General features: G+C 35.6%; 2 protein-coding genes across 4 annotated transcripts in view; one reads left to right on the top strand and one right to left on the bottom strand.

Moving 5' to 3' along the window:
- The window catches only part of TTC37 (tetratricopeptide repeat domain 37), a 167,569-nt gene that overhangs the window by 90,569 nt on the left and 53,106 nt on the right, over positions 1 to 23,894 (bottom strand). The gene's annotated exons all lie outside the window — the stretch shown is intronic.
- Positions 1 to 23,894, top strand: part of ARSK (arylsulfatase family member K) — a 45,358-nt gene that overhangs the window by 1,321 nt on the left and 20,143 nt on the right. For 2 of the 3 annotated variants that reach the window (XM_045498570.1, XM_045498577.1), the window contains exons 2-3: positions 4,747 to 4,876; positions 10,648 to 10,807. In XM_045498570.1, the coding sequence (XP_045354526.1) occupies positions 4,747 to 4,876; positions 10,648 to 10,807 (290 nt within the window). The remainder of the gene's footprint in view (positions 1 to 4,746; positions 4,877 to 10,647; positions 10,808 to 23,894) is intronic. The other variant, XM_045498587.1, reaches the window with a different exon arrangement.

Consider the following 23,894-nt stretch of genomic DNA (forward strand, 5'->3'; position numbering starts at 1 on the left):
GTAAAATGTTTCAGAACTGTTTCCATTTGGGGTGAGGGGATCCAGGGCCTTATACCCTCATGTTGGATGGCCATTAGTTGTGCGCTGCTCCCGGAAAGGGACATGATTTTGGTCCAGGCAACTGTCTTTAGCAGCAGCAATCTCTTTCCTAAAGGGAATTTGAGTGGTGTATCACAGAATTCTAGAAACTTCCAAAGATGACAAATATTTTTTCCACTATAGTATGAATACATAGGTTTTTATATATTTGTGTTTAAATCCTTTGCATTCATTATACTTACTAATGTTCAAACTGTCCTATATTTGGTTTGTGAAGGACACTTCAGGTTGTTCCTGAGTCTTTTTGACCCATTCATAATAATCTTTAGCAGCTTCCTTTGATAGACTTCCACATCTTTCTTGTGTATTTCCTGTACTATCTTGTGTGTAGAGACTAGAATCCAAGTGTTCCCATTTTTCATTGCTTTCAGACCTTTCCAGTGGACAGATCTAGAAAGTATATGTATTTATTTATTTTTATTTTTTATTAAAAATTTTTAACGTTTATTTATTATTGAGAGACAGAGAGACAGACCATGAGCAGGGGAGGGGCAGAGAGAGGAGGAGACACAAAATCCGAAGCAGGCTTCAGGCTCTGAGTTGTCAGCACAGAGCCCGACGCGGGGCTCGAACTCACAAACCGTGAGATCATGACCAGAGCCGAAGTCGGACGCTCAACCGACTGAGCCTCCCAGGTGCCCCGAAAGTATATGTATTTAATTTGATTTTTGCACTTATATCTGTTTTATACTATTTTGGTTTCTAACTACATTAATGTAATTGTTTATTAAATATATGTATATGTTATATATACTTACACATATTTTATACATATTTGGGTAAAAATGTATAATATATAAGCATATACATAGTATCTAGGGCTCCAATCACCCTTACTCTAGATCACTAGTAGGGGAAAGGTTTAATGGCCAGGAGAGACAATCCAAAAAGCCAGACAAGTTTCTGCAAAGCAAGCAGAAGGAAGGAAATAATAGCAGAAATTAATGAGTTAAAGAGTATTATAACAATAGAGAAAAACAATGAAACCAAAAGTTGATTTACTGAAAATATCAACAAAATTGACAAATCTTTGGCTAAACTGACCTAGAAAAAAAGAGACAAGACCTGACTTACTAAAATCAGGAAGAAAAAGAGGGAATATTACCTTACAGAAATAAAGAATTATCAGGGAATACTGTGAACAACTGTACGTTAACAAATTATATAATTTAGATAAAATGAACAAATTTCCAGAAAGGCACAAACTACTGAAACTAACTCAAAAATAAAAACAATCTGACAGACCTATAACAAGTAAAGAGATTGAGTTGGTGATTTTAAGACACCCACAAAGAAAAGCTCAGACCCAAATGGCTTCACTGGTTAATTCAACCAAACATTTTAAGAAGAATTAATACTGGGGCACCTGGATGGCTCAGTCGGTTGGGTGTCTGACTTTGGCTCAGGTCAGTTTGTGAGTTCAAGCCCCACGTTGGGCTCTGTGCTGACAGCTCAGAGCCTGGAGCCTGCTTCAGATTCTGTGTCTCCCTGTCTCTCTCTGCCCCTTCCCCACTCATGCTCTGTCTCTCAAAAATAAATAAAAATGTTAAAAATATTTTTAAAAATAAAAAATAAAGAAGAATTAATACTAATTCTTTTTAAACTCTTCCAAAAAATAGAAGAATGCTTCCAAATTATTTCTATGAGATCAGTGTGTTGCTGATTTCAAAGCCAGACAAATACATCACAAGAAAACTACAGACTAATATATCTTCTTAATATAGAAGCTCCACAACAAAAATACTAGCAAGTCAGGGGTGCCTGGGTGGCTCAGTCAATTAAGTGTCCGACTCTTTATTTCAGCTCAGGTCATGGTCTCACAGTTGTGAGATCGAGCCCCACATAGGGCTCCACACTGGGCGTGGACCCTGCTTAGGATTCTTTCTCTCCCTCTACTGCTCGCTCTTTCTTGCTGTCTAAAAAAATAAATAAAAATAAAATACTACAATTTGTTTAAAAAACACTAGCTAGTCAAATTTAGCAATATATATAAAGCATTATATACCATAACCAAATGGGATTTATCCCCAGAATGTAAGGTTGGTTTAATATCTGAAAATCAGTTGTTTTATAATACACCATGTTAATTGAATAAAGGGCAAAAGCCACTGATCGTGTCAGTAAATACAGAAAGAACACTTGACAAAATTCAACAACGCTTCATGATGAAAGCACTCAACCAACTAGAAATAGAATATTCTTGACCTGTAAAGAGCATCTGCAAAGACACCATAGCTCTAATCACCTTAAACACATTCCATATTAGAAACTTCCCCAAATGGGTCAGTTATCCTTTCCCCCTCTTGCCCATCCCCACCACTCTACACTTTCAATACAGATGAAATCCTTGTGCCAGTCACAGAAATGCATAAAGAAATCACTAACACGGATTTTAATATGATGCATGAATTACTGGTAAACTGCAGTAGTCATCTGCAGTGGTAGTTACACCAGTTTAAACGGTGCCTACAGAACTTGGAGTCCTCAATCTTTGAATTATATAGCATCACAGTGCTTCTGCCATGTGATCTCCTGCTCCAGTCCTCCCACCAGATTAGTCTGGATTTGTCTAGATTCCAAGAAGTGACCACAAATGGTTGTTATCCCCTATGTCCAAAAGATTATAAGAATAAAACATGTAGGCATTTCGGATTTCTGAAGATAAGTTTCTAAGAATTTAAATTTGTGGATTTAAAGAAATTCTTATGAGGGAAGAATATACACTTTTATCTTGGGCCTCCTCATTCATCGTTCAGGAAATCAGCAGTTATTTACTTAGAATTCAATGATACTCCTGTTGGAAGTGGTTCTTTATTTCAAGATACAAGTATACTCTAATTTTTTACATCTTAAAAAAAAAAATGAACTTTAATCCCCCATTCTCCTATAGCCAATAGTCCATTTCCTGACATCCATCCTATTTTTCTGTTCACCTTTGCAAAATCACTTCTTAGAAGAGTTTTATTTACCTCCTGTCTCACCTTCCATTCTCTTCCCCATTCTAGTTTAGCTGGCCGTTCCTACCACTTAAAGTGCCCTTCAGATCACTACCTGTCTCCATACAACCAATACCACTGTGCACTTTCTGGCCTTATTTTAGGTAGCCTCTCAACACGGTTGACATTACCTCTTTCTTGACACACTGTTTTCTCTTGGTTTTCATGGTCTTATATCATCTCCCTCCCTCTTTGGCCATTCTTTGTTTCCCACCTCCTCTTATTTGGGAATCCCCAGGGTTCCTTGCTTTCCTCCTTTTCACTTTTTTCCTAAAAGCTTTCATTCAGTAACATTGTTTTCAATACCATGAATATGCTTAAGATTCCCAAGTTTGTTTCACCAGAGTAGACTTTCCAAGCTCCAGATTCCTCTCTGTAACCAACAGCCTACTTTATATACCCATTTGGAAATCTCAGACATATCAAGGGTTTATGTATATCCCATATTTGGATGAACTCATTTTTAAAAGTATATTTTTACTTATAATCATAGTGAAAATATATAATAAATACAACTCCAGGCCTAAAATATTCTTTTTTCTGTCTTTGCTCTTTACCAAGAAGATTTCTTCAATTCCAAAATGCATAACACCTCTTCTAATCTTCATGCTTATTTATCCACAGTGGCCAAGACATCTTCACTTATGTCCAGCCTAAAGAATTGCTGGACTTTTCTCATTCTTTAGGTCTTGCACTTCCCAGAGAAACTTTCCCTGTTCACTCCATTTAAAATATATATCCCTCATTATTCTGTATCTTAGGGTTTTTTTTTTCAAAGCACATATCACAATTTGTAATTTTTTTTTAAGTTTACTTATTTTGAGAGAGAGAGAGGGAGAGAGGACGAGTGGAGGAGAGGCAGAGAGATGGAGAGAGAGAGAATCCCAAGCAGGCTCCACACTGTTAGTACAGAGCCCAATGTGGGGTTCAAACTCATGAACCATGAGATCATGACCTGACCCAAAGTCAAATGTTTAACCGACTGAGCCACCCAGGTGCCCCCACAATTTATAATTATTAATGGTTTGTTTACCAGTATATTTTTTGCTTCTCCCACTAAACCATAAGCTTCAAGGGCCAGGGACTCTGTTTCTTTTCACCATTCAATTTCCAGATCTTTCACAGTACCTGGCACACAGTAAATGCTGAGTAAATATTTATTCCATCAATCCATCATGCCCCAAAAGAACTTTCCAGAGAGTCCTTTATTATATTCAAATGAATCTGAGTACAACACTAAATTCTTAATATTATGATACTAGTAACACTATGCTTGGTTTATCTTTTTTTTTTTTTTAATTTTTTTTTTTTAACGTTTATTTATTTTTGAGACAGAGAGAGACAGAGCATGAACAGGGGAGGGGCAGAGAGAGAGGGAGACACAGAATCTGAAACAGGCTCCAGGCTCTGAGCAGTCAGCACAGAGCCCGACGCGGGGCTCGAACTCACGGATGTGAGATCATGACCTGAGCCGAAGTCAGATGCTTAACCGACCGAGCCACCCAGGCGCCCCTGCTTGGTTTATCTGTTGAGGATCCTTAGGATCATATTGAAGTCTTTTGCTTACTTGTGAATTTTATGGTTAAAATTAAAGGAAATAATTTTATTCTTTTCTAACACAATCAGTATTAATTAAATTTCTTTATTCCAGGATGGAAGGCTGACATTTTATCCAGAAAGTCAGGTAGTGAAACTTCCTTTTATCAACTTCATGAAAGCACATGGCACCTCCTTTCTGAATGCTTACACAAACTCTCCAATCTGTTGCCCATCACGTGCAGGTATGAACACGCTCAAGATTAATGGAAGTGGCCACACACATAAAAATGTTCTCACAATTTAAAAGATTATGCCCAAAAGTGGTAGAGTAAGTTATATGTTTCATCTAATTAAAAAAAATTTTTTTTAATTTAACTGATGTGTATTTTAAGGTATGTATTGAGGTTATTGGAATTTCTAACTTATTTTTCAGGAGTAGTAATTTTTATTATCCAAAGTGGTATTGAGTTCATGTGTTACTGTTTCATTTCCTTATGATTGGTGACTAAGAATCTCTGGACTATCCAAGCAAGTGAGGAAATACTCCTATTTCCTAGAAAAGTTGTATCTTTAAGAAAATTTTCAGTAAGAATAGAGGGGGTTGGGAGGGACTTCAGAGCATACACAAAGTAGTTAGAATTTTCATACATCAGGTTTCTCTGAATTTTTCCATATTATTTCAGATTACAGACTGTTTCTCTTTAGTCTCAATTCACTTCTATCCCAAATATATTTGTTCACTTTTATTATCGTAATTTAACAAATAAGCATAGTTTTAATGGCAAAATGTCAGCAGTATTAATCCATGAATAATGGAGAAGCAGGGGAAAATGGCTTTTTTTTTTTAATTGTCTATTCTCTGATAGAGTTGGTTTCCTTCCCACCTTTCTAATGTTTAGTTGTTTGCTTTGGGGTACACAAAACACATGCAACTGTTTGCATCTGTCAGGACATTCCTGACATGATCTTCTCTGTGATTTGAGTCCCAAGTCCCTTCACGTTCACTGCCAGCACAATCACCTATGTAATTACCAGTGATTAAAAGAAACCCAGATTAAAGGAAACCCGGTACTCTAAATGATATTTCAGTGAAGGCCCAGGTATATTAAAACAGTTTTGTATGTTTTGTTTTGTTTTTTTCTCTATTGAGCAAGTGGAATGAGCAATGGACTAGGGTGAGGTGTTGTCCTAGATTCTAATCTTCAGTGGGCCAAGAAAGTCACTTAGTTTCCTTATCTACAAAAGGTTGTATGTGCTGTGTACCTCACAGGGTTGTTCCCAGCATCAAATAATGAATAAAATAATGAATAAAATGGCAATTAATGAACTCTAAAGGTTTCAGAAATGTTAGCTGATGCTTTTCCTAAAAGAACTATATTTTGAAGAGTTTGAACACAGAGAAGGAACAATAGTAATACAAACTAATGTTTGTTGCATTCTTACCCTGTGCCTGCCAATATTCTAAGTGCCTTACATGTCTTAATTTATACAATAATAACATTTCCATGAAGTAGATATTGTTACTACCTTCCTTTTGCATATGAAAACAGAAGTACCAAAAGGTTAAGTAACTTGTCAAAGGTCACTCAGTCATTGGCATTATTGAGATTCAAACCCAGGTAACCCTCATCCCACTTCTCAAAAAAGCATTGTGTAGGATGAGAACAGAAAGCTTATTTAACCCTACTGTGTGTACACAAAAATGGAAAGAGAAAAGGATTTTTCCCCCAGTTTTATTGAGATAATTGACATATAACATTGTATTAATTAAGGTGTATACAATATAACAACTTCATATATGTATATATTGTGAAATGATTATCATAACAAATGTCATTAATATTCATCACCTCCTATAATTAAAAAATTTTTCTTTTGATGAGATCTTTTAACACCAATTCTCTTAGCAACTTTTAAATATCCAGTATTGTCAGCTGTAGTTGCCATGCTATACATTATATCCCCAGAACTTACTTATTACTGTGAATTTGTACATGTTTACCACTTTCATGCATTTTCCCATCCCCACCCCTACTTTTGACCATCATAGTCTTTTATGTTTCTATTTGTTTCATCTTTTTAGATTCCACATATATGTAAGATCATACACTACTTGTTTTTCTCTGTATGACTTCTTTCACTTAACACAATGAACTAAAGTTCCATCCATGATGTTGAAAAAGACAGGGTTTCCTTTTTTCATGACTAATATTTCTCTCTGTATATATGTGTGTGATATATATATATATATATATATGAGGTAGATATAGATACATGGCATTTATGCATTCATCTATCAATGGACACTTAGGTTGCTTCCATGTCTTGACTATTATGAATAGTGCTCCAATGAACATAGGGGTACAGATATCTTTTTGAGATAATGATTTTCTCCTTTGGGTATATACTTAGAAGTGGGGACTGCAGGACTGTATGGTACTTCTAGTTCTAATGTTCTTGAGGAACCTCCATACTGTTTTCCACAGTGGCCTCATCAATTTACATTTCCAACAACATTGCACAGGGTTCTCTTGTCTCCACATCTTCACCATGACTTGTTATCTCTTGTTATTTTTGGCAGTCATTCTAACAGGGGTGAGGTAATACCTCATTGTGGTCTTGATTTGCATTTCCCTGATGATTACTGATACTGAGCCTATTTTCATGTAGCTGGTTGACCATTTCTAGGTCTTTGTAAAACTATTCATTTCCTCTGCCCATTTTTTAATCTCTCTCTCTTTTTTTTTTTTTTTTTTTGCTATTAGTTATATGAGTTCTTTTTATATTTTGGATATTAATTATCAGATCTATGATTTGCAAATATTTTCTCCCATTCCACAGATTGCCTTTTCATTTTGTTGATGGTTTCCTTTGCTGTGCAGAAGCTTCCAAGTTTAACATAGTTCCACTTGTTGATATTACCTGTTTTGCCTTTGCTTTTAGTGTGAAATGCAAAAAAATTATTGTCAATTCTGATGTCAAGGAGCTTGCCCCCTGTTTTCTTCTAGTAGTTTCATGGTTTCAAGTCTTACTTTCAGTGTTTAATCCATTTTGAGTTTATTTTGTGTATAGCATAAGACAAGGGTCCAGTTTTCCCATCACAATTTATTGAAGAGACGGTCCTTTCCCTATTATATATTCTTGGCTCCTTTATTTTAAATTAATTGAATTATGTGGGTGGGCTTATTTCTGGGCTCTCTATTCTGTTTCATTGATCTGTGTGTCTGTTTTTATGCCAACATGTTTTTTTCATGGTTATACCTTTGTAATATAGTTTGAAATTGAGAACTGCAATGCTTCCAGCTTTAGTCTTCTTTCTCAAGATTGCTTTGGCTATTTGGTCTTATGTGGTTCCATACAAATTTTAGCATGATTTATTCTATTTCTGGGAAAAATGCCATTGGAATTTTGATAAGGATTGCCTTGAATCTGTAGGTTGCATTGGGTGGTACAGACGTTTTAATAATATCAATTCTTCCTATCTGTGAGCACAGAACATCTTTCCATTTATTTGTGTCTTCAGTTTCTTTCATCAGTGTCTTACAGTTTTTAGGTTACAGATCTTTTCCTCCTTAGTTAAAGTTTTCCTAGGTAATGTATTTTTTTTGATGCAATTATACGTGGGATTGTTTTAACTTCTCTGATAGTCTATCATTAGTATATAGAAATGTAAGTGATTTTTGTATATTGATTTTGTATCCTGCAACTTTACTAAATGCATTGAATAGTTCCAACAGTTTCTAGGTGGAATCTTTGGGGTTTTATACATATATATATATATATATATATATATATATATATATATATATATATATATAATCTGCAAATAGAGACTGTTTTACCTCTTTCAATTTGGATGCCTTCTATTTCTTCTTCTTGCCTAATCACTCTATCTAGGACTTCTACTATGTTGAATAAGAATTGTGAGAGTAGGCATCCTTGTCTTGTTCCTGATCTTAGAAGAAAAACTTTCAGCTTTTCACCACTAAATATAATGTTAGCTGTGGACTTGCCATACATGGATTTTATTATATTGAGCTACGTTCATTCTATACCCAGTTTGTTGAGAGTTTTTATCATGAATGAATATTCAATTTTGTCAGATGCTTTCTCTGCATCTATTGAGATGAGCATATGATTTTTATCCTTCATTTTGTTAATGTGGTATATTATGTTGATTGATTTACAGATGTTGAATCATCTTTGCATCCCTGGAATAAATCCCAGTTGATCATGGCATATGACCCTTCTAATGTATTGTTGAAATAAGTTTGCTGATATTTTGTAGATGATTTTGCACTATGTTCATCAGGAATATTGGCCTGTCATTTTCTTCTTTTGTGGTGGCCTCCTCTGGTTTTGGTATCAGGGTAATGTTGGCATCATAAAATGAGTGTGGAAGTGTTTCTTCCTCTTCTCTTTTTTAGAAGAGTTTGGAGAAAGGGATTGGTATTAGTTCTTCTATAAATGTTTGGTAGAATTCACCAGTAAAGCTTTCTGGTCCTGGACTTTCCTTTGTTGGGAGGCATTTGATTACTGATTCTATCTCCTTATTCATAATTGGTCTGTTGGATTTTCTATATCTTCATGATTCAGTCTTGGTAGGTTGTATACTTATAGGAATATATCACTTCTAGGTCTTCCAATTTATTGTCATGTAATTGTCCATAGTGGCCTTATAATTGTTTATATTTCTGTGTCATCAGTTGTAACTTCTCTTTCATTTCTGATTGTATTCATTTCAGTCGTCTCTTTTCCTGGTAGGTCTAGCTAAATGTTTATCTTTTTGTTTTATGGATCTTTTGTTTATTGACCTAAATGTTTATCTTAATTTTATTGATCTTTTCCATTTCCTTTTTTAGTATCTATTTTATTTATCTTCACTCTAATCTCTGTTATTTCCTTTCTTCTAATGTTGGGCTTAGTTTGTTCTTTTTCTAGTTCCCTGAGATATAAAGTTAGGTTGTTTATTTGAGCTCTTTTTTCTTAATGTAGGCATTTAACTCCTACGAACTTCCCTCTTAGAATGCTTTTTCTGCATGCCATTAGTTTTGATATTTTATACTTGCATTTTCATTTGTCTCAAGATATTGTTTAATTTCTCTTTTGATTTCTTCTTTGACCCATTGGTTGTTCAGTAGCATGTGGTTTAATCTTCACATATTTGTGAATTTTCTGGTTTTCTTCTTATAAATGACTTCCAGTTTCATACCTTTGTGGTCAGAAAAGATGCTTGACATTTCACCTTCTAAATTTATTGACTTTTTTGTGGTCTCTCATATGATCTGTCCTAGAGAATGTTCCACATGCACTTAATAAGAGTGTATATTCTGTTGCTTTTAGATGGAATGTTCTATAAATGTCTTTTAAGTCCATCTGGCCTAATGTGTAATTCTTAAGTCCAGTGCTACTTTATTGATTTTCTGTCTGGATGATCCATACATTGTTGAAACTGGTGCATTGAAGTCCCTGCTCTTATTGTATTGCTGCCTATTTCTCCCTTTAGGTCTGTTAATACTTGAAAAAGGATTTATTGGTTACAATCATAGTTGTAGAAATTAAGAGCAAAGACATAGTACACTTAAATTTTTCATAGAAAGCCAATACATAGACAAGGATGGGGGAAAATCCATCATGATGTTGGAAAAAGATCTATACTTCAATTGACTGACTTGGTAAATAAATACTTAGTGATTACTTTTATGCTTGAAAGAAGACTTTATAGTCCAACAGGCCTTATACATAATTCCAGCTGCATTTGCCTTAAACAACTTAACCTGTAAGCCTTAGACACTCACCTGTAAAATGGAAATAGTAACTCCTTGCAGAATTCTCCACTTGATAATATGAGGTAACAACCAGAGATGTTATGCAAAGCACCTAATACAGGTTATGTCTGACTCCACAGCATGAGCTCTAAAGTAGTAGATTCTTTCTCTTGCTATAATTGTCTTAATAATTAAAACAAATCAATAAGCTTTACACCAGTCCCAATTTCTTTGTTTCCCCCCAGCAATGTGGAGTGGCCTCTTCACTCACTTAACAGAATCATGGAATAACTTTAAGGGCCTAGATCCAAATTATACAACATGGATGGATATCATGCAGAAGCATGGCTACCGAACACAAAAGTTTGGAAAACTGGACTACACTTCAGGACATCACTCCATTAGGTAAAAAAAATATATAACAAAATAATCTAATATGCTACCCTCTCCTATAGCACATACATGTACTCTTTTTTGACTTTCGTTTTTTATTTTCCTACAAAGGTGAAAGTAAATCTCTTAATCCCTTGATTGTGTTAATTTGGCTAATATTTCACCTTTCTTTAATCTTCTTAAAATATTAAAGTTGCTAATACACTAGTAATTTTGTTTTTATTAAACATCAAAGATCTTTAAAATTGTTTAGTCCAAAATTTATTCTGAGTTTTTGTTATACAATGTCTACTTTCTTATTCACTTTACATTCGTTTTTAAAGACCATAATCTTCTTGGTACTTGCTTTTGTCAGTTATCTCCAATGTCAGCCTATTATAACTTTTTTTTTTCCATTTTATTAAGTCCTCAAAAACCAGGTGGCCAAGCATAGTGGGTAAGAGCAGAGATCTGGAATCGGATTCCCTACTTAATAAATCTTGGTTTCTCTGTTTACTGCTGACCTCTAGTAGTACAATCTTGGGAACACTATCTAAGCTAACTTAACTTTAATTTCTTTATTGTGAGGATTAAATGGAATGAGATCTGCAGAGAAAAAAAGGCTAACACAGCAGATTTGAGATGGCTATCCTTAGAAAGGCCTGCTTTCAAGAATGGCCCTTGGCTTATATCTGGTAACTTGAATTTCAGGAGTATTCCGTCTATTCCCTGATAAAAGTGACTTATTATGTACCTAGAGTGTAAAATGTGATTTGTGCTGAACACCTGCTTTCCCTCTGAGAGTCTGGGATTTTGGTATGTGGTAGGCAGAGGGTGATCGGCCTCAATAACAACTTGGGTACTAATGAGCTTCCCTGATAGACAACACTTCACATGCATTGTCATGTTTGATGCTGGATGAATTAAGTGTGCTCTTTGTGACTCTACTTGGAAACTTGTAAGTGGTTTGCTATGGACTTACCCTAAATACCTTTTCCCTTTGCTGATTTTGCTTTGTGTCCTTTCACTATAATAAATCATAGCCATGTGAACAACTACATGCTGAGTCCTGTGAATCCTCCTAGCGAACTTGGGTATGATCTTAGAGTCTTCCAATACTGTGACCCCTGGCATAAATACCTATTAAAGGCTTAGAGCAGTACCTCTTGCCTAACAGGTGCTAATTGAGGATTATGGCAGTGGTAGTAGTGATGATGATAATTCTAATGATTATGGTAAGAACCAGAAAATAAATTAAATAAAATAATAGTGAATGTAGTGAGGTAAATAGTGTTACCCAAAACTTCATGTCCCCCTGGAACTTCAGAATGTGACCTTATTTGGAAATAGATCCTGTTTACAGATGCAATTAATTAACGGTTCAAGATGAAGTCATCTTGAATTTAAAAGTGAGCCCTACATCCAATGACTAGTGTTCTCATTAGAAAAGAAAAGGACATAAATACACACAGAAGGCAGTGTGAATGAAGATGGAAGCAGAGACTGGGATGATCACAGCTATAAACCACAGAAGAGGAAAAAAAAGGAATAATTTTTCCCAAGAGCCTTCAGAGGGAGCATGGCCCAGCCAATACCTTGATTTATGATTTCTAGCCTTTAGAACTGTGAGAAAATAAGTTTGTTGTTTTAAGCCACACTTTTTGCAGTAATTTGCTACTGCAGCCCTAGGAAACTAATACAATGAGTTTTGGGTAAACAGATACTAAAATAGAATAATCTGAGTGTTACTAGTCTTGCTCTTCTGGGTAATGTCAAATTTCTTTCCTTTTCTGTCCTCCAAAATCTGAAAGATACCCATCCTGAAAACCCAGAAGGGACCCTCACATCTCCTCCCCACCTCTGTCTTGTAATCCATCACCAGATGTTGTCAGCTCTACTTCTAAAATAGATCTCCAGCTTATTCACTTACAATCTCTACCAAGCCACTAGCCTCTCCTGCCTAAAATATTGAAGTGGCCCTCTAACGTTTCCCCTATCTCACCCTTTTGTAGGCAGCCAGAGTGATCTTTTTAAAATAAACATCTGATCAAGTGACTTATCTGCTTAAAATCTTTCAGTGTTTTTTTTTTTTTTTTTTTCCCCCTCTGTAAGTAGGCTAAAATCCCAAATCCACAACATGGTTTGTAAGACCTTACATGATCCAGTCCCTGCATGCCTCCTGTCTCATTTCATACCTCATGCTCTCCTCCTCAGTATGCAGTTGCTCCTTCATTTCTTTCACGTGTCTTCACTAGCTCTGGACCACCGCACAAGTCTGTGCACAAAGCTCTTCCCCCACTCTGTCCAGTAATGCGGCAGAAGAAAAGGGTGGAAGCAGAGGTAAATGTAGTGGAAGGAGCACAGACTTTGAGTCCCACCAGAACTGTTAAACCTCCAACTTCCCCACCTATCATCCTTGTGACCATGGGAGAGTTACTTGACTTCTCTAAGTGTCAGTGTGCTTCTCTGAAAACCGGAATTAATAATAAACACCTGAGTGCACCCCGCTGGCTCGGTTGGTGGAGCATGTGACTCTTGATCTCATGGTCATGAGTTGAGCCCCATGTTGGGTATAGAGATTACTAACAAACTTTTTTAAATCTTAAAAAAATAATAATAATACCTACCTCATTGGATGCTTAGGGTTTTAAATGAGTTAATATAAGAGATCATGTAAAAAGATTAAATAAGGGGAGGGGGGTGCCTGGGTGGCTCCGTCTGTTAAGCATCCAACTTTGGTCATGATCTCACTGTTCATGAGTTCTAGCCCCTGCATCGGGCTCTGCACTGAGAACTTGAAGCCTGGAGCCTGCTTCGGATTCTCTGTCTCTCTCTCTCTTACCCTCCCCCTCTGTGTACACACATGCACATGCTCTCTGTCTCAAAAATAAATAAATAAAACATTAAAAATTTTTTTAAAAAGATTTAATGAGGTAATATGAAGTATTTAACAATGCCTGGCACAGAGTAAATGTTTAATCAAGAGGAAAATTATTATTATAAAAATGGCTTAACTGGAATTATAGTTTAATATTTACATAATGCTTTCTTTTTTCTAAACTGTGTTGCACTGCTAATTATTTGGTGCAGTTTCACAAATTTCTTTTTAAAATTCTTCTACTTTCTAGAAAGTAAGTTTAATCCAAAGAAAAATGTAACTATTCTTATTATCCTATCCTATCCTATCCTATCCTATCCTATTGTCCTCTTGTTTTCTGTTTCCTCAGCCAATCCCATATAAAAAGAATCTAAGATTGAATGCCTCATACTCCCTGTAACTATCATTCTGTATGTGACACAGTTAAAATATGATCTTAATTTTACTCCTCAGTGGGATAATAAAGACCCTGTTTCTCTTTTTCATTGCTTTATTCCCACTGCAAATATGGTGCCAGTGCATTGTAGGCACAGAATTAATTGTTGAAATGAATGAGATAGAAACTTACATTGATCTATCTATAGCTTATTATTTGATAAACATTGATGTTTTGTTTAAATTATGGTTTAAAATCAGTAAAAGGAAAAGAGCCACTTCGCTGTTGATATTTAGGACATCAAAGATGGTTTCCAGTAAAATAATTGCTTGTAGCTAATTTTCATATCTCATCAGAGCTTAGAAAATTGAAATAACCTCTCAGGATTATTTGTGTTAGTGCTATATGTACCCACACAGTCATTTTGCTGACAGATAGGTCAAGGTAGCTGTTAATAGCGTATCTGCAAAAGTTATATGAATTATGCTACATTATCTTTTATATTTTCCATTCCATTTTAATAATTGGTCTCAGAAAAAAAAGTCTCTCAATGTCAAATTTAATAGGGGTATTTACTATTTTGATAGACTGACTCTCAAAGTCAAAACTTGTTTTTATAACTCTGCTGCCTTTCCCACTGAAATTGGCCGTTTTTTAACCTACTTGTATTTTCAGGCAGCATTACAAATTTCTTTAGTTTATTACTACAAAATCACATCTTTCTTTTTTAGGCATCAAGTAATACTTTCTTCTTGTATCAGTTTAGGAACACTAGTCCAGCTATGTGTCCCTTCTGTATATAATATACTACACCATCCTGGGATCTTTAAAGGCTTCACACTTGTATCTTCCAGATAACTGTTAAACAAGTAGTGGTGGTAGTACTCATTAAGATTCTACTTACTAATTATAAGACTTTATGCAAGTTATGTATCTCCTTAACACCCCTCATATTGTATGTATTATACCTATAATACGTTTGATTAAGTTCAAATATGCTGTATCTTATTAGCAACTGAACCGAAACATTTGTATTTAATTCATAGGGTGTTTTGGTAATTTTTACTATCAGGTAAAACTGTTTGCCAGTATATTCTCAATATCAAACACAGTGATTCTCAACCAAGGGCAGTTTTGACACCCCACTTTCCAAACAGAAATCAGGGTAGGGGCAGAGAGAGAGAATCCCATGCCCTGTCAGTGCAGAGCCCATCATGGGGCTCGATCCCACAAACCATGAGATCATGATGTGAGTGAAACTGAGAGACAGATGCTTAACTAACTGAGCCACCCAGGAACCCCAGACTCTATTTTTAAATGATGGGAGTAGAGTAGTGATCAAAACACAAAAATCTCTAAACTCGTGGAACTTACATTCTAAAGGCATCACAAGCCAATTTAAACAAGCTGCTGTCTTCTCTTTCCCAGCTAAAAGTTTAAAAGTTTAAAACCTAAAATCAAATCCTCTATTATCTTACTACTACTGGAATTTATCTACATTCTCAATTCATGTAACTTCATGTTTTTCTGAAGCCAAGTCAGAATAGGCAATTTTCACTCTTTGTGAAATTTTCATTTGTTTTCATTTCTGAAACAAATGAAAAATAAAGTCCTACTTCCAAAATGAGAGACTCGCTTTGCAAAATTCTTAAGCTTGAACCTCTTGGCAAACAGCAAAGTGAAGCAAATCATGAGCTTATGACATCACCCTTCCTGTCCCCAGTTAGGCTTTCAGATCAGAAGTACAGACTTTCTCAACAGAATCAGAGCGACTAAGAAGGAAGAGATAGAACTCAGAATAGCAACTGTAGAGCCCTCTCTCAGCCCCTTTCAATTCTGTAGCCTAGTGGTAAGCATGTGTATATCTCATTCATATCCACTATTATTTTATAATCTAAGATCACATATATCTTTACATTGGTTTTCTCCATATCAAAGAAGTGTTTTATTCTTATAACGGAGAAAGGCATCTGTTCCTTTGGTCATCTTAGAAGCCTTTGTAGAACCCACACTACCACTACCACCATCTTATTATCTTTAATGAAATTTACTATCTAGAACACCTTGCATTATTCTGGATTCATTCCCAGATTAATTCATGATAATGGAAGAGTCTTCTGATGACTAACTGGGCTGAGGCAGCCCCTAGAGCTATCTTCAGAATGCTATCTACCATAACTCCTAGATCAGTTTCTTGAAACACTAGTGATACCTCTGAGCCTACAACTTCATTACTGTTCTTGGATTTTTTCCTATTTAATTACTAAATTTTAATGCACTATGTATTTAGCTGCCTGTAATGAAGTTTATATCTCCTACTTTGGCCAGCGTTAGCCATTTGTGGAAATTCATCTCAATCTATTTGAGAAGAGCCTAAAGCTCTCTAATAACGTGGAGATTTAACTTTTCAATTTAACATTAGCATTAGCCAGATATGACCTAGCTGGAGAGACTCAAAATAAGGAGGTTAAAAAAAAAAAAAAAGCCTAGATAACTAAAGTACAGGCAAAATATGTTGTCTTCTGTTTAAAAGAGGAAGTGATCACATTCAAATGTTTTTTCAGGGGATGGGAATAAAGGCTGTAAAGTACTGTATTTAATTTATCTCTGAAATTGCAATTTATCTTACTATGGATTACAAAATTCTGTTTAGTTTAATTGGCAATACTTTTAATAGTGTATATGTGTATATAGACACACACATACACACATAAACAGTATAGTTTTAATAGCATTTTAAATTTAATAAACTCATAGAAGTAGAACATTACTAGACTAAAATGGACAGGAGGGAGAAACTTCTGAACAAAACCATCCAAGTAGGAAGGTACAAACCTTTTGGAGAACTTTGGATAAACCAGAATTCTTGCAGGGAAGCAATGAAAGGTAAGGCTTTCATATGTGAGAAGGCTTCAGAAACAGGTTCAGGCAGCTGACAGAAAATAGCCTGCATGTTTCATCATCTGGAAAGCTAAATTTGAGAATCTCCATAAAGGTGTGGTTCTGTAAATAACAACAACAACACAACAACAACAACTATTTTGGAATGATTCTGTTTTTTTTCTTTTCATTCTTGAACAGATTTTTTGCTTGCTGATCAAGTCCCATGATTATTTTACATGAATTTTTTTGGAGTTCATGTAATTTCTTTTTTTTTTTTAATTTTTTTTTTTAATGTTTATTTATTTTTGAGAGAGAGACAGAGCACAAGCAGGGGAGGGGCAGAAAGAGAAGGAGACACTCTATCCAAAGCAGGCTCCAGGCTCTGAGCTGTCAGCTCAGAACCATGACTCATGAACCATGAGGTCATGACCTGAACCGAAGTCAGATGCTCAACTGACTGAACCATCCAGGTGCCCCTCATGTAATTTCTTGATTGATCTAATTTTTCAACTGTTCCAAGTTTCCTTGTGTTCCTTTAAGTATTTCCATCCTTCCAGTTGTCTTTTATATTGTCTACACTCTGTTGTAGTTAGCCATGAAAAATAGAGAATTTATTGACTATTTAGTATTATTAGTATAAAATGTGTTTATAATAAAAACTGTAATTATGAAATTATTTAGAATATAAAGTACAGTATTATGTTAACATTATTAAATCAGTATTTCATGTTACATATAATAAATATTAATAAAAATAATATTATTTAGTGGCAAAAAAAATCTATAATTTTCATCTTATTTACAAATAGCTCTACGAATAAAAGATTAAGGAGCACTAGATACTTTGATTTCACCAAAAAAGTAAAATGGTTGGAATTAATAAAAGTAATCAATGAGAAAACATGCATATATTCAGCATTTAAATAACATATATTGGAAAGGAATGTTCCAACCTGAATTTGCCAGAGTTTATTCATTACACTAAAACAGACTGTTTTTTGAGTGTTTGTATATGTGAGGAAGATATATGACAGCCTTATAATAGTCCTTTAAGAGATGGTATGTGTATTTCTTACAAGTTTGAGAGAAGAACATTTAATGGAAAGGAATATGGATTTCTTTTTCTTTTACAGAATATGTTAGGCTGATACCAAAATTTGCAAGGGGATTATTCACAATTGTAATGTTTTCGTTAAGGAGACTTGTCTGAGATACATCTAGCTGTTTAAATCCCATCAGAAACAATAATTGTATGTGTGTGTGAGAGAGAGAGAAAAAGAGATCTCCATAGAACTCTTGAAGTCTGAGAGTTAATTATCTTAGGTAGCTGCAGGTTAGTCTAACCTCTCCAAATTCACCTTGAAGGAAAACAGTCATGTAATCAATTGTAGTGTGTCATATTTTTTCACATGTGATTGCTATGTTAATTAATCCTGTGCTACCTGCAGACGGACTGTATCCAGTGCTGCAGCATAATTTGGCATATTGGCACAGAAAACCTGCACAGCAATGGCACACATGTACATTTCTGCAAAAATTTGTTGGTATTGTGTTAGGGTTTTCTTTTTCCATGCATACTGGAGGATATTTTATTGTTAAAAAGAATTAACCAAACTGCTAATTGGATAGTGCATTTAGCCGTCACCTTGTTTCTGGAACTGAACCAAGGTAGTCCATTGATGGGCTACTGAAGATACTATTTTGATTATCCTGTCTAAAAACTGAGAAGTTTTTGCATAAAAGAATTCTTAGACTGGTATGTAGAACAACACATCTCAAACTTTAATATGCATACAAATCACCTGGGCATCATGTTAAATATCCTTTTTGATTCATTGAGTCTGGGAGGGACGTGAAATTCTGCATCTGTATCAAGCTCCCAGGTGATGCTGATGCTGTTGGTCCATAGACCACTTTGGAGTAGTGAGGATATAAAGAACTGGACCTCAGGTAGAGGATGGACAAGTTATAACATATTGTGAATGCCTTTATCAGAAACATGATAATTTTGTGTCCCTTTGTCCACTCATGTGAGATTGAATGTGAAAAAAGCAAATAACATCTTACTGTTATGGCAGTAGTTTTGACCTCGTGGACCACCCCCCCCCCGCCCCCCGCCGACAGCTCTTCAGGGTCTCTGAGATCTGCTAGGTCTCTGCAGGGTCTCTGGGATCAGCTGTAAATACCCTGTGGAAGAGATCCAGAACCATCTTGTTAAAAGTGCACACCCCAACCACTACTTTTAAGAGCAAGAGACATAGCTGACTTTCCTAACAAAGAGAAACAGACAGAGAGTTAGGCAAAATGAGGAGACAGAGGAATATGTACCAAATGAAAGAACAGGACAAAAATCACAGCAAGAGAAACAAGAAACCTAAGTGAAACAGAGCTAAGTATTACACCTGATGGAGAATTTAAGGTAATGATCATAAAGATACTCACTGGACTTGAGAAAAGAGTAGAGGACATCAGTGAGACCATTAAAAAATTCAAAATGATAAAAAAAAAAAAAAAAAAAAAATCATGGGGCACCTGGGTGGCTCAGTCACTTGAGCATCCAACTTCGGCTTATGTCATCATCTCACGGTTTATGAGTTCAAGCCCTGTGTCAAGTTTGCTGCTGTCAATGCAGAGCCACTTTGGATCTTCTGTCTCCCTCTCTGCCCCTCCCTGACTCATGTGCACATGTGCACTTACATGCTCTCTATCTCAAAAATAAACATAAAAAAAAAAAAGAATCAGAAATAAAGAACAAAATAATTCCAATTAAAAATACACTAGATGGGGACTCCTGGGTGGGTGTCGGTTGGGTGTCCCACTTTGGCTCAGGTCATGATCTAGCGGTTTGAGCCCCATGTTGGGCTCTGTGCTGACAGCTCAGCGCCTGGAGTCTGCTTCAGATTCTCTCTCTCTCTCTCTCTCTCTCTCTCTCTCTCTGCACCTCCCTGCTCATGCTCTCTCTCTCTCAAAAATAAATAAAAATTAAAAAAAAAATTAAAATACACTAGAGGGGGCACCTGGGTGGCTCAGTCGGTTAAGTGTCTGACTTTGGCTCAAGTCATGATCTCATGGTTTGTGAGATCAAGCCCCATGCCAGGCTCTGCACTGACAGCACAGAGCCTGCTTGGGATTCTCTCTCTCTCTCTCTCTCTCTCCCCTTCTTTTGCACACACACTCTCTCAAAATAAATAAGTTAACTTAAAAAAATTTTAATACACTAGATGGAATAAATAGCAGGCTAGAAGAAGCAGAAGAACAAGTCAGCAACCTGGAGGACAGAGTAATGGAAAGTAATCAAGCTGAGCAGATGACAGAAAAAAAACTTATGCAAAATTAGAATAGACTTCGGGAACTCAGTGGCTCACTCAAGCATAATAATATTTGCATTATAGGGACCCAGAAGAGAATAGAGGAAAGGGGGAAGAAAACCTATTTGAAGAAATAATAGGTGAAACTTCCCAGGAAGTAAATTCAGATCCAGGAGGCCCAGACATTCCCCCCCAAAAATCAACACCAAGACATACACTAATTAAAATGACAAAAAGCAGTGATAAAGAAGTAATTTTAAAAGTAGCAAAAAAAAAAAAAAACACAGTTACATCCAAGGGAAAACCCATAAGGCTCTTAGTGGATTTTTCCACAGAAACTTTGCAGAAGGGAGTGGCATGATACATTTAAAGTGCTGAAAGGAAAAAATCTGCAGCCAAGAATCCTCTATTCAGCAAGGCTATCATTCAGAATAGATGGAGACATAAAGAGTTTCCCAGACAAAAATTGAAGGAGTTCATTGGAGCACCTGGCTGACACCGTCAGTTAAGTGCCGACTCCTGATTTTGATTCAGGTCATGATCTCAGGGCCATGGGATGGAGCCCCACATTGGGATCCTCACTGAGCATGAAGCCTGCTTAAGATTCTTTCTCTCTCCATCTCTCTCTCTCTTCCTTCTCTCTCTTTCTTCTCTCAAATTAAAAAATTAAAGGAGTTCATGACTAACCTAGCCCTATAAGAAATATTAAAGAGGACTCTGAGTGGAGAGACCATGAATAGGAATATGAAAAGTGAGAAACACAGAGGTAGTAAAAATAAGTTTATATGAAAAAATCAGCCAAGGGACTCACAAAAGGAAATAAAGTATGACATTGTATACCTAAAATGTGGGAAGGAGAGGAGTAAAGAATGGGTTCAAACTTGAGCAACCATCAACTTAAGATAGACTGCTCTATGCAGAAGATGTTACATACAGACCTAATAGAAACCACCAACAAAATGTAATAGAAATGTAAAAAATAAAGAGAAAGGAATCCAAATATATCACTAAAGAAAAGCCAACTTATGGTGACAAAAGAAAGCAAGGAAGAAAAGAACAGAGAAGATCCACAAACACAACACAAATAACAAAATGGCAATAAATAAAATAAATACAAAATAAATATATACATATCTAACAATAATTACTTTGAATGTAAATGGACTAAATTCTCCAATCAAAAGACACAGGGTGGTGGACCATCTAAGTGCTGCTTACAAGAGACACACTTCATACCTAAAGACACTTGCAGCCTGAAAGTGAGGAGATGCAAAAACATTTATCATGCAAACAGGTGTCAAAAGAAAACCAGGGTTTCAATACTTAGACAAAATTGACTTAAAACCAAGAATGTAACAAGAGACAAAGGACACTATATAATCATCACAGAGACAATCCAAAAAGAAGATATAATAATTGTAAATATTTATGCACCCAACATGAAAGCACCCAAATACATAAAACAGTTAATAATAAGTACAAATGAACTAATCAATAATACAATAATAGTAGGGGACTTTAACACTCCACTTATATCAATGGACACATCATCTAAACAGGTAATCAAAAAAGAAACAGTGGCTTTGAATGACAAACCAGATGGATTTAATAGATATATTAATAGATATAGATATGGATATATTCAGAACATTCCATCCCAAAAGAGCAGAATACACATTCTTTTCAAGTGTACATGGAACATTCTCCAGAATAGATCACATATTAGGTCACAAAATAAGTCTTGACAATTTCAAAAAGACTGAAGTCATACCACATATCTTTTCTTACCACAACACAATGAAATTAGAAATCAACTATAAGAGGGTTGCCTGGGTGGCTTAGTTGGTTAAGCATCTGACTTTGGTTCAGGTCACAAGATTCAGGTCAGCAGATTTTTTCCTTCCTGCAGTTTGTGGGTTCAAGCCCTGTATTGGGCTCTGTTTTGATAGCCTGGAGCCTGCTTCGGATTCTGTATCTCCCTCTCTTCCCCTCCCCCGCTCACTCTCTCTCAAAAATAAACAAACATTAAAAATAATTTTTTAAAAACACCAGAAAAAATCTGGAAAGAACACAAATACATGGAGGTTAAATAACATGCTACTAGACAATGAATGGGTCAACTAAGAAATCAAAGGGAAAATAAAAATACATGGAGACAAGTGAAAATGAAAACACAAGAGTCCAAAATTTTTGTGATGCGGAAAAAATGGTTCTAAGAGAGAATTTTATAGCACTACAGGCCCACAAAAAGAAGCAAGAAAAATTTCAAATAAACAACTTGACCTTACACTTAAAGGAGATAGTAAAAGAAAAAGAAACAAAACCCAAAAGCAGCAGAAGGAAGGAACTAATAAAGATTAGAACAGAAATAAATGATATAGAAACTAAAAAACAATAGAATAGATCAATGAAACTAGGAGCTGACCCTTCGATAACATCAACAAAATTGACAAACCTCTAGCCACACTCATCAAAAAAGAAAAGAGAGAAAGAAGGAGAGGACTCAAATAAACAAAATCAGAAACAAAAGATAAGAATTAACAACCAACATCACAGAAATACAAAGGACTAATGGAGAATATTTTGAAAAATTACATCCAAAAAACTGGGCAACCTAGAAGAAATGGATAAATTTCTAGAAACATACACTAAAACTGAAACCAGAGGAAATAGAAAATTTGAACCAATTACCAGCAATGAAATTGAATCAAAAAAAAAAAAAAAAAAAAAAAAAAACCTCCCAACGAACAAAAGTCTAGGACCAGACATCTTCATAGGTGAATTCTACTGAACATTTAAAGAGTTAATACCGATTCTCAAACTTTTTCCAACAATAAGAAGTGGAAGTAAAGTTTCCAAATTAATTCTATGAGGCCAGCATTACCCTGATAACCAAAACCATATAAAGACACAACAACAACAACAAACTACAGGCCAATATCTCTGATTAATATAGATGTAAAAATCCTCAACAAAAAAATTAGCAAACCGAATCCAACAATACATTTTAAAAAATAATTCACCACAATCAACTGAGATTTATTCATGGAATGTAAGGATGGTTCAATATTTGCAAATCAGTCAACATGATACATCACACCAATAGGAGAAAGGACAAAAACCACGTGATCATTTTTAGTAGATGCAGAAAAAGCACATAACAAAGTATGGCATCCATTCATTATTTTAAAAACCTTCAACAAAGTAGATTTATTTATTTATTTATTTATTTATTTATTTTTTTTTTTTTTCAGCGTTTATTCATTTTTGGGACAGAGAGAGACAGAGCATGAACGGGGGAGGGGCAGAGAGAGAGGGAGACACAGAATCTCGGAAACAGGCTCCAGGCTCTGAGCCAGCAGCCCAGAGCCTGATGCGGGGCTCGAACTCATGGACCGCGAGATCGTGACCTGGCTGAAGTCGGACGCTTAACCGACTGCGCCACCCAGGCACCCCAACAAAGTAGATTTAAAGGGAACACACTTCAACATAATAAATGCCTTATTGGAAAAACCCACAGCAAACATCATACTTAATGGTGAAAAACTAAGAGTTTTTCCTTTATGGTCAGGAACAAGACAGGGATATCCACTCTCACCATTATTACTTAACTTAGTACTGGAAATTCTAGCCCCAGCAGCCAGAAAAAAAAGAAAGGAATAAAAGGCATCCAAA

The sequence above is a fragment of the Leopardus geoffroyi genome, chromosome A1 (assembly GCF_018350155.1).
Source record: "Leopardus geoffroyi isolate Oge1 chromosome A1, O.geoffroyi_Oge1_pat1.0, whole genome shotgun sequence".
NCBI classification, from domain to species: Eukaryota; Metazoa; Chordata; class Mammalia; order Carnivora; family Felidae; genus Leopardus; species Leopardus geoffroyi.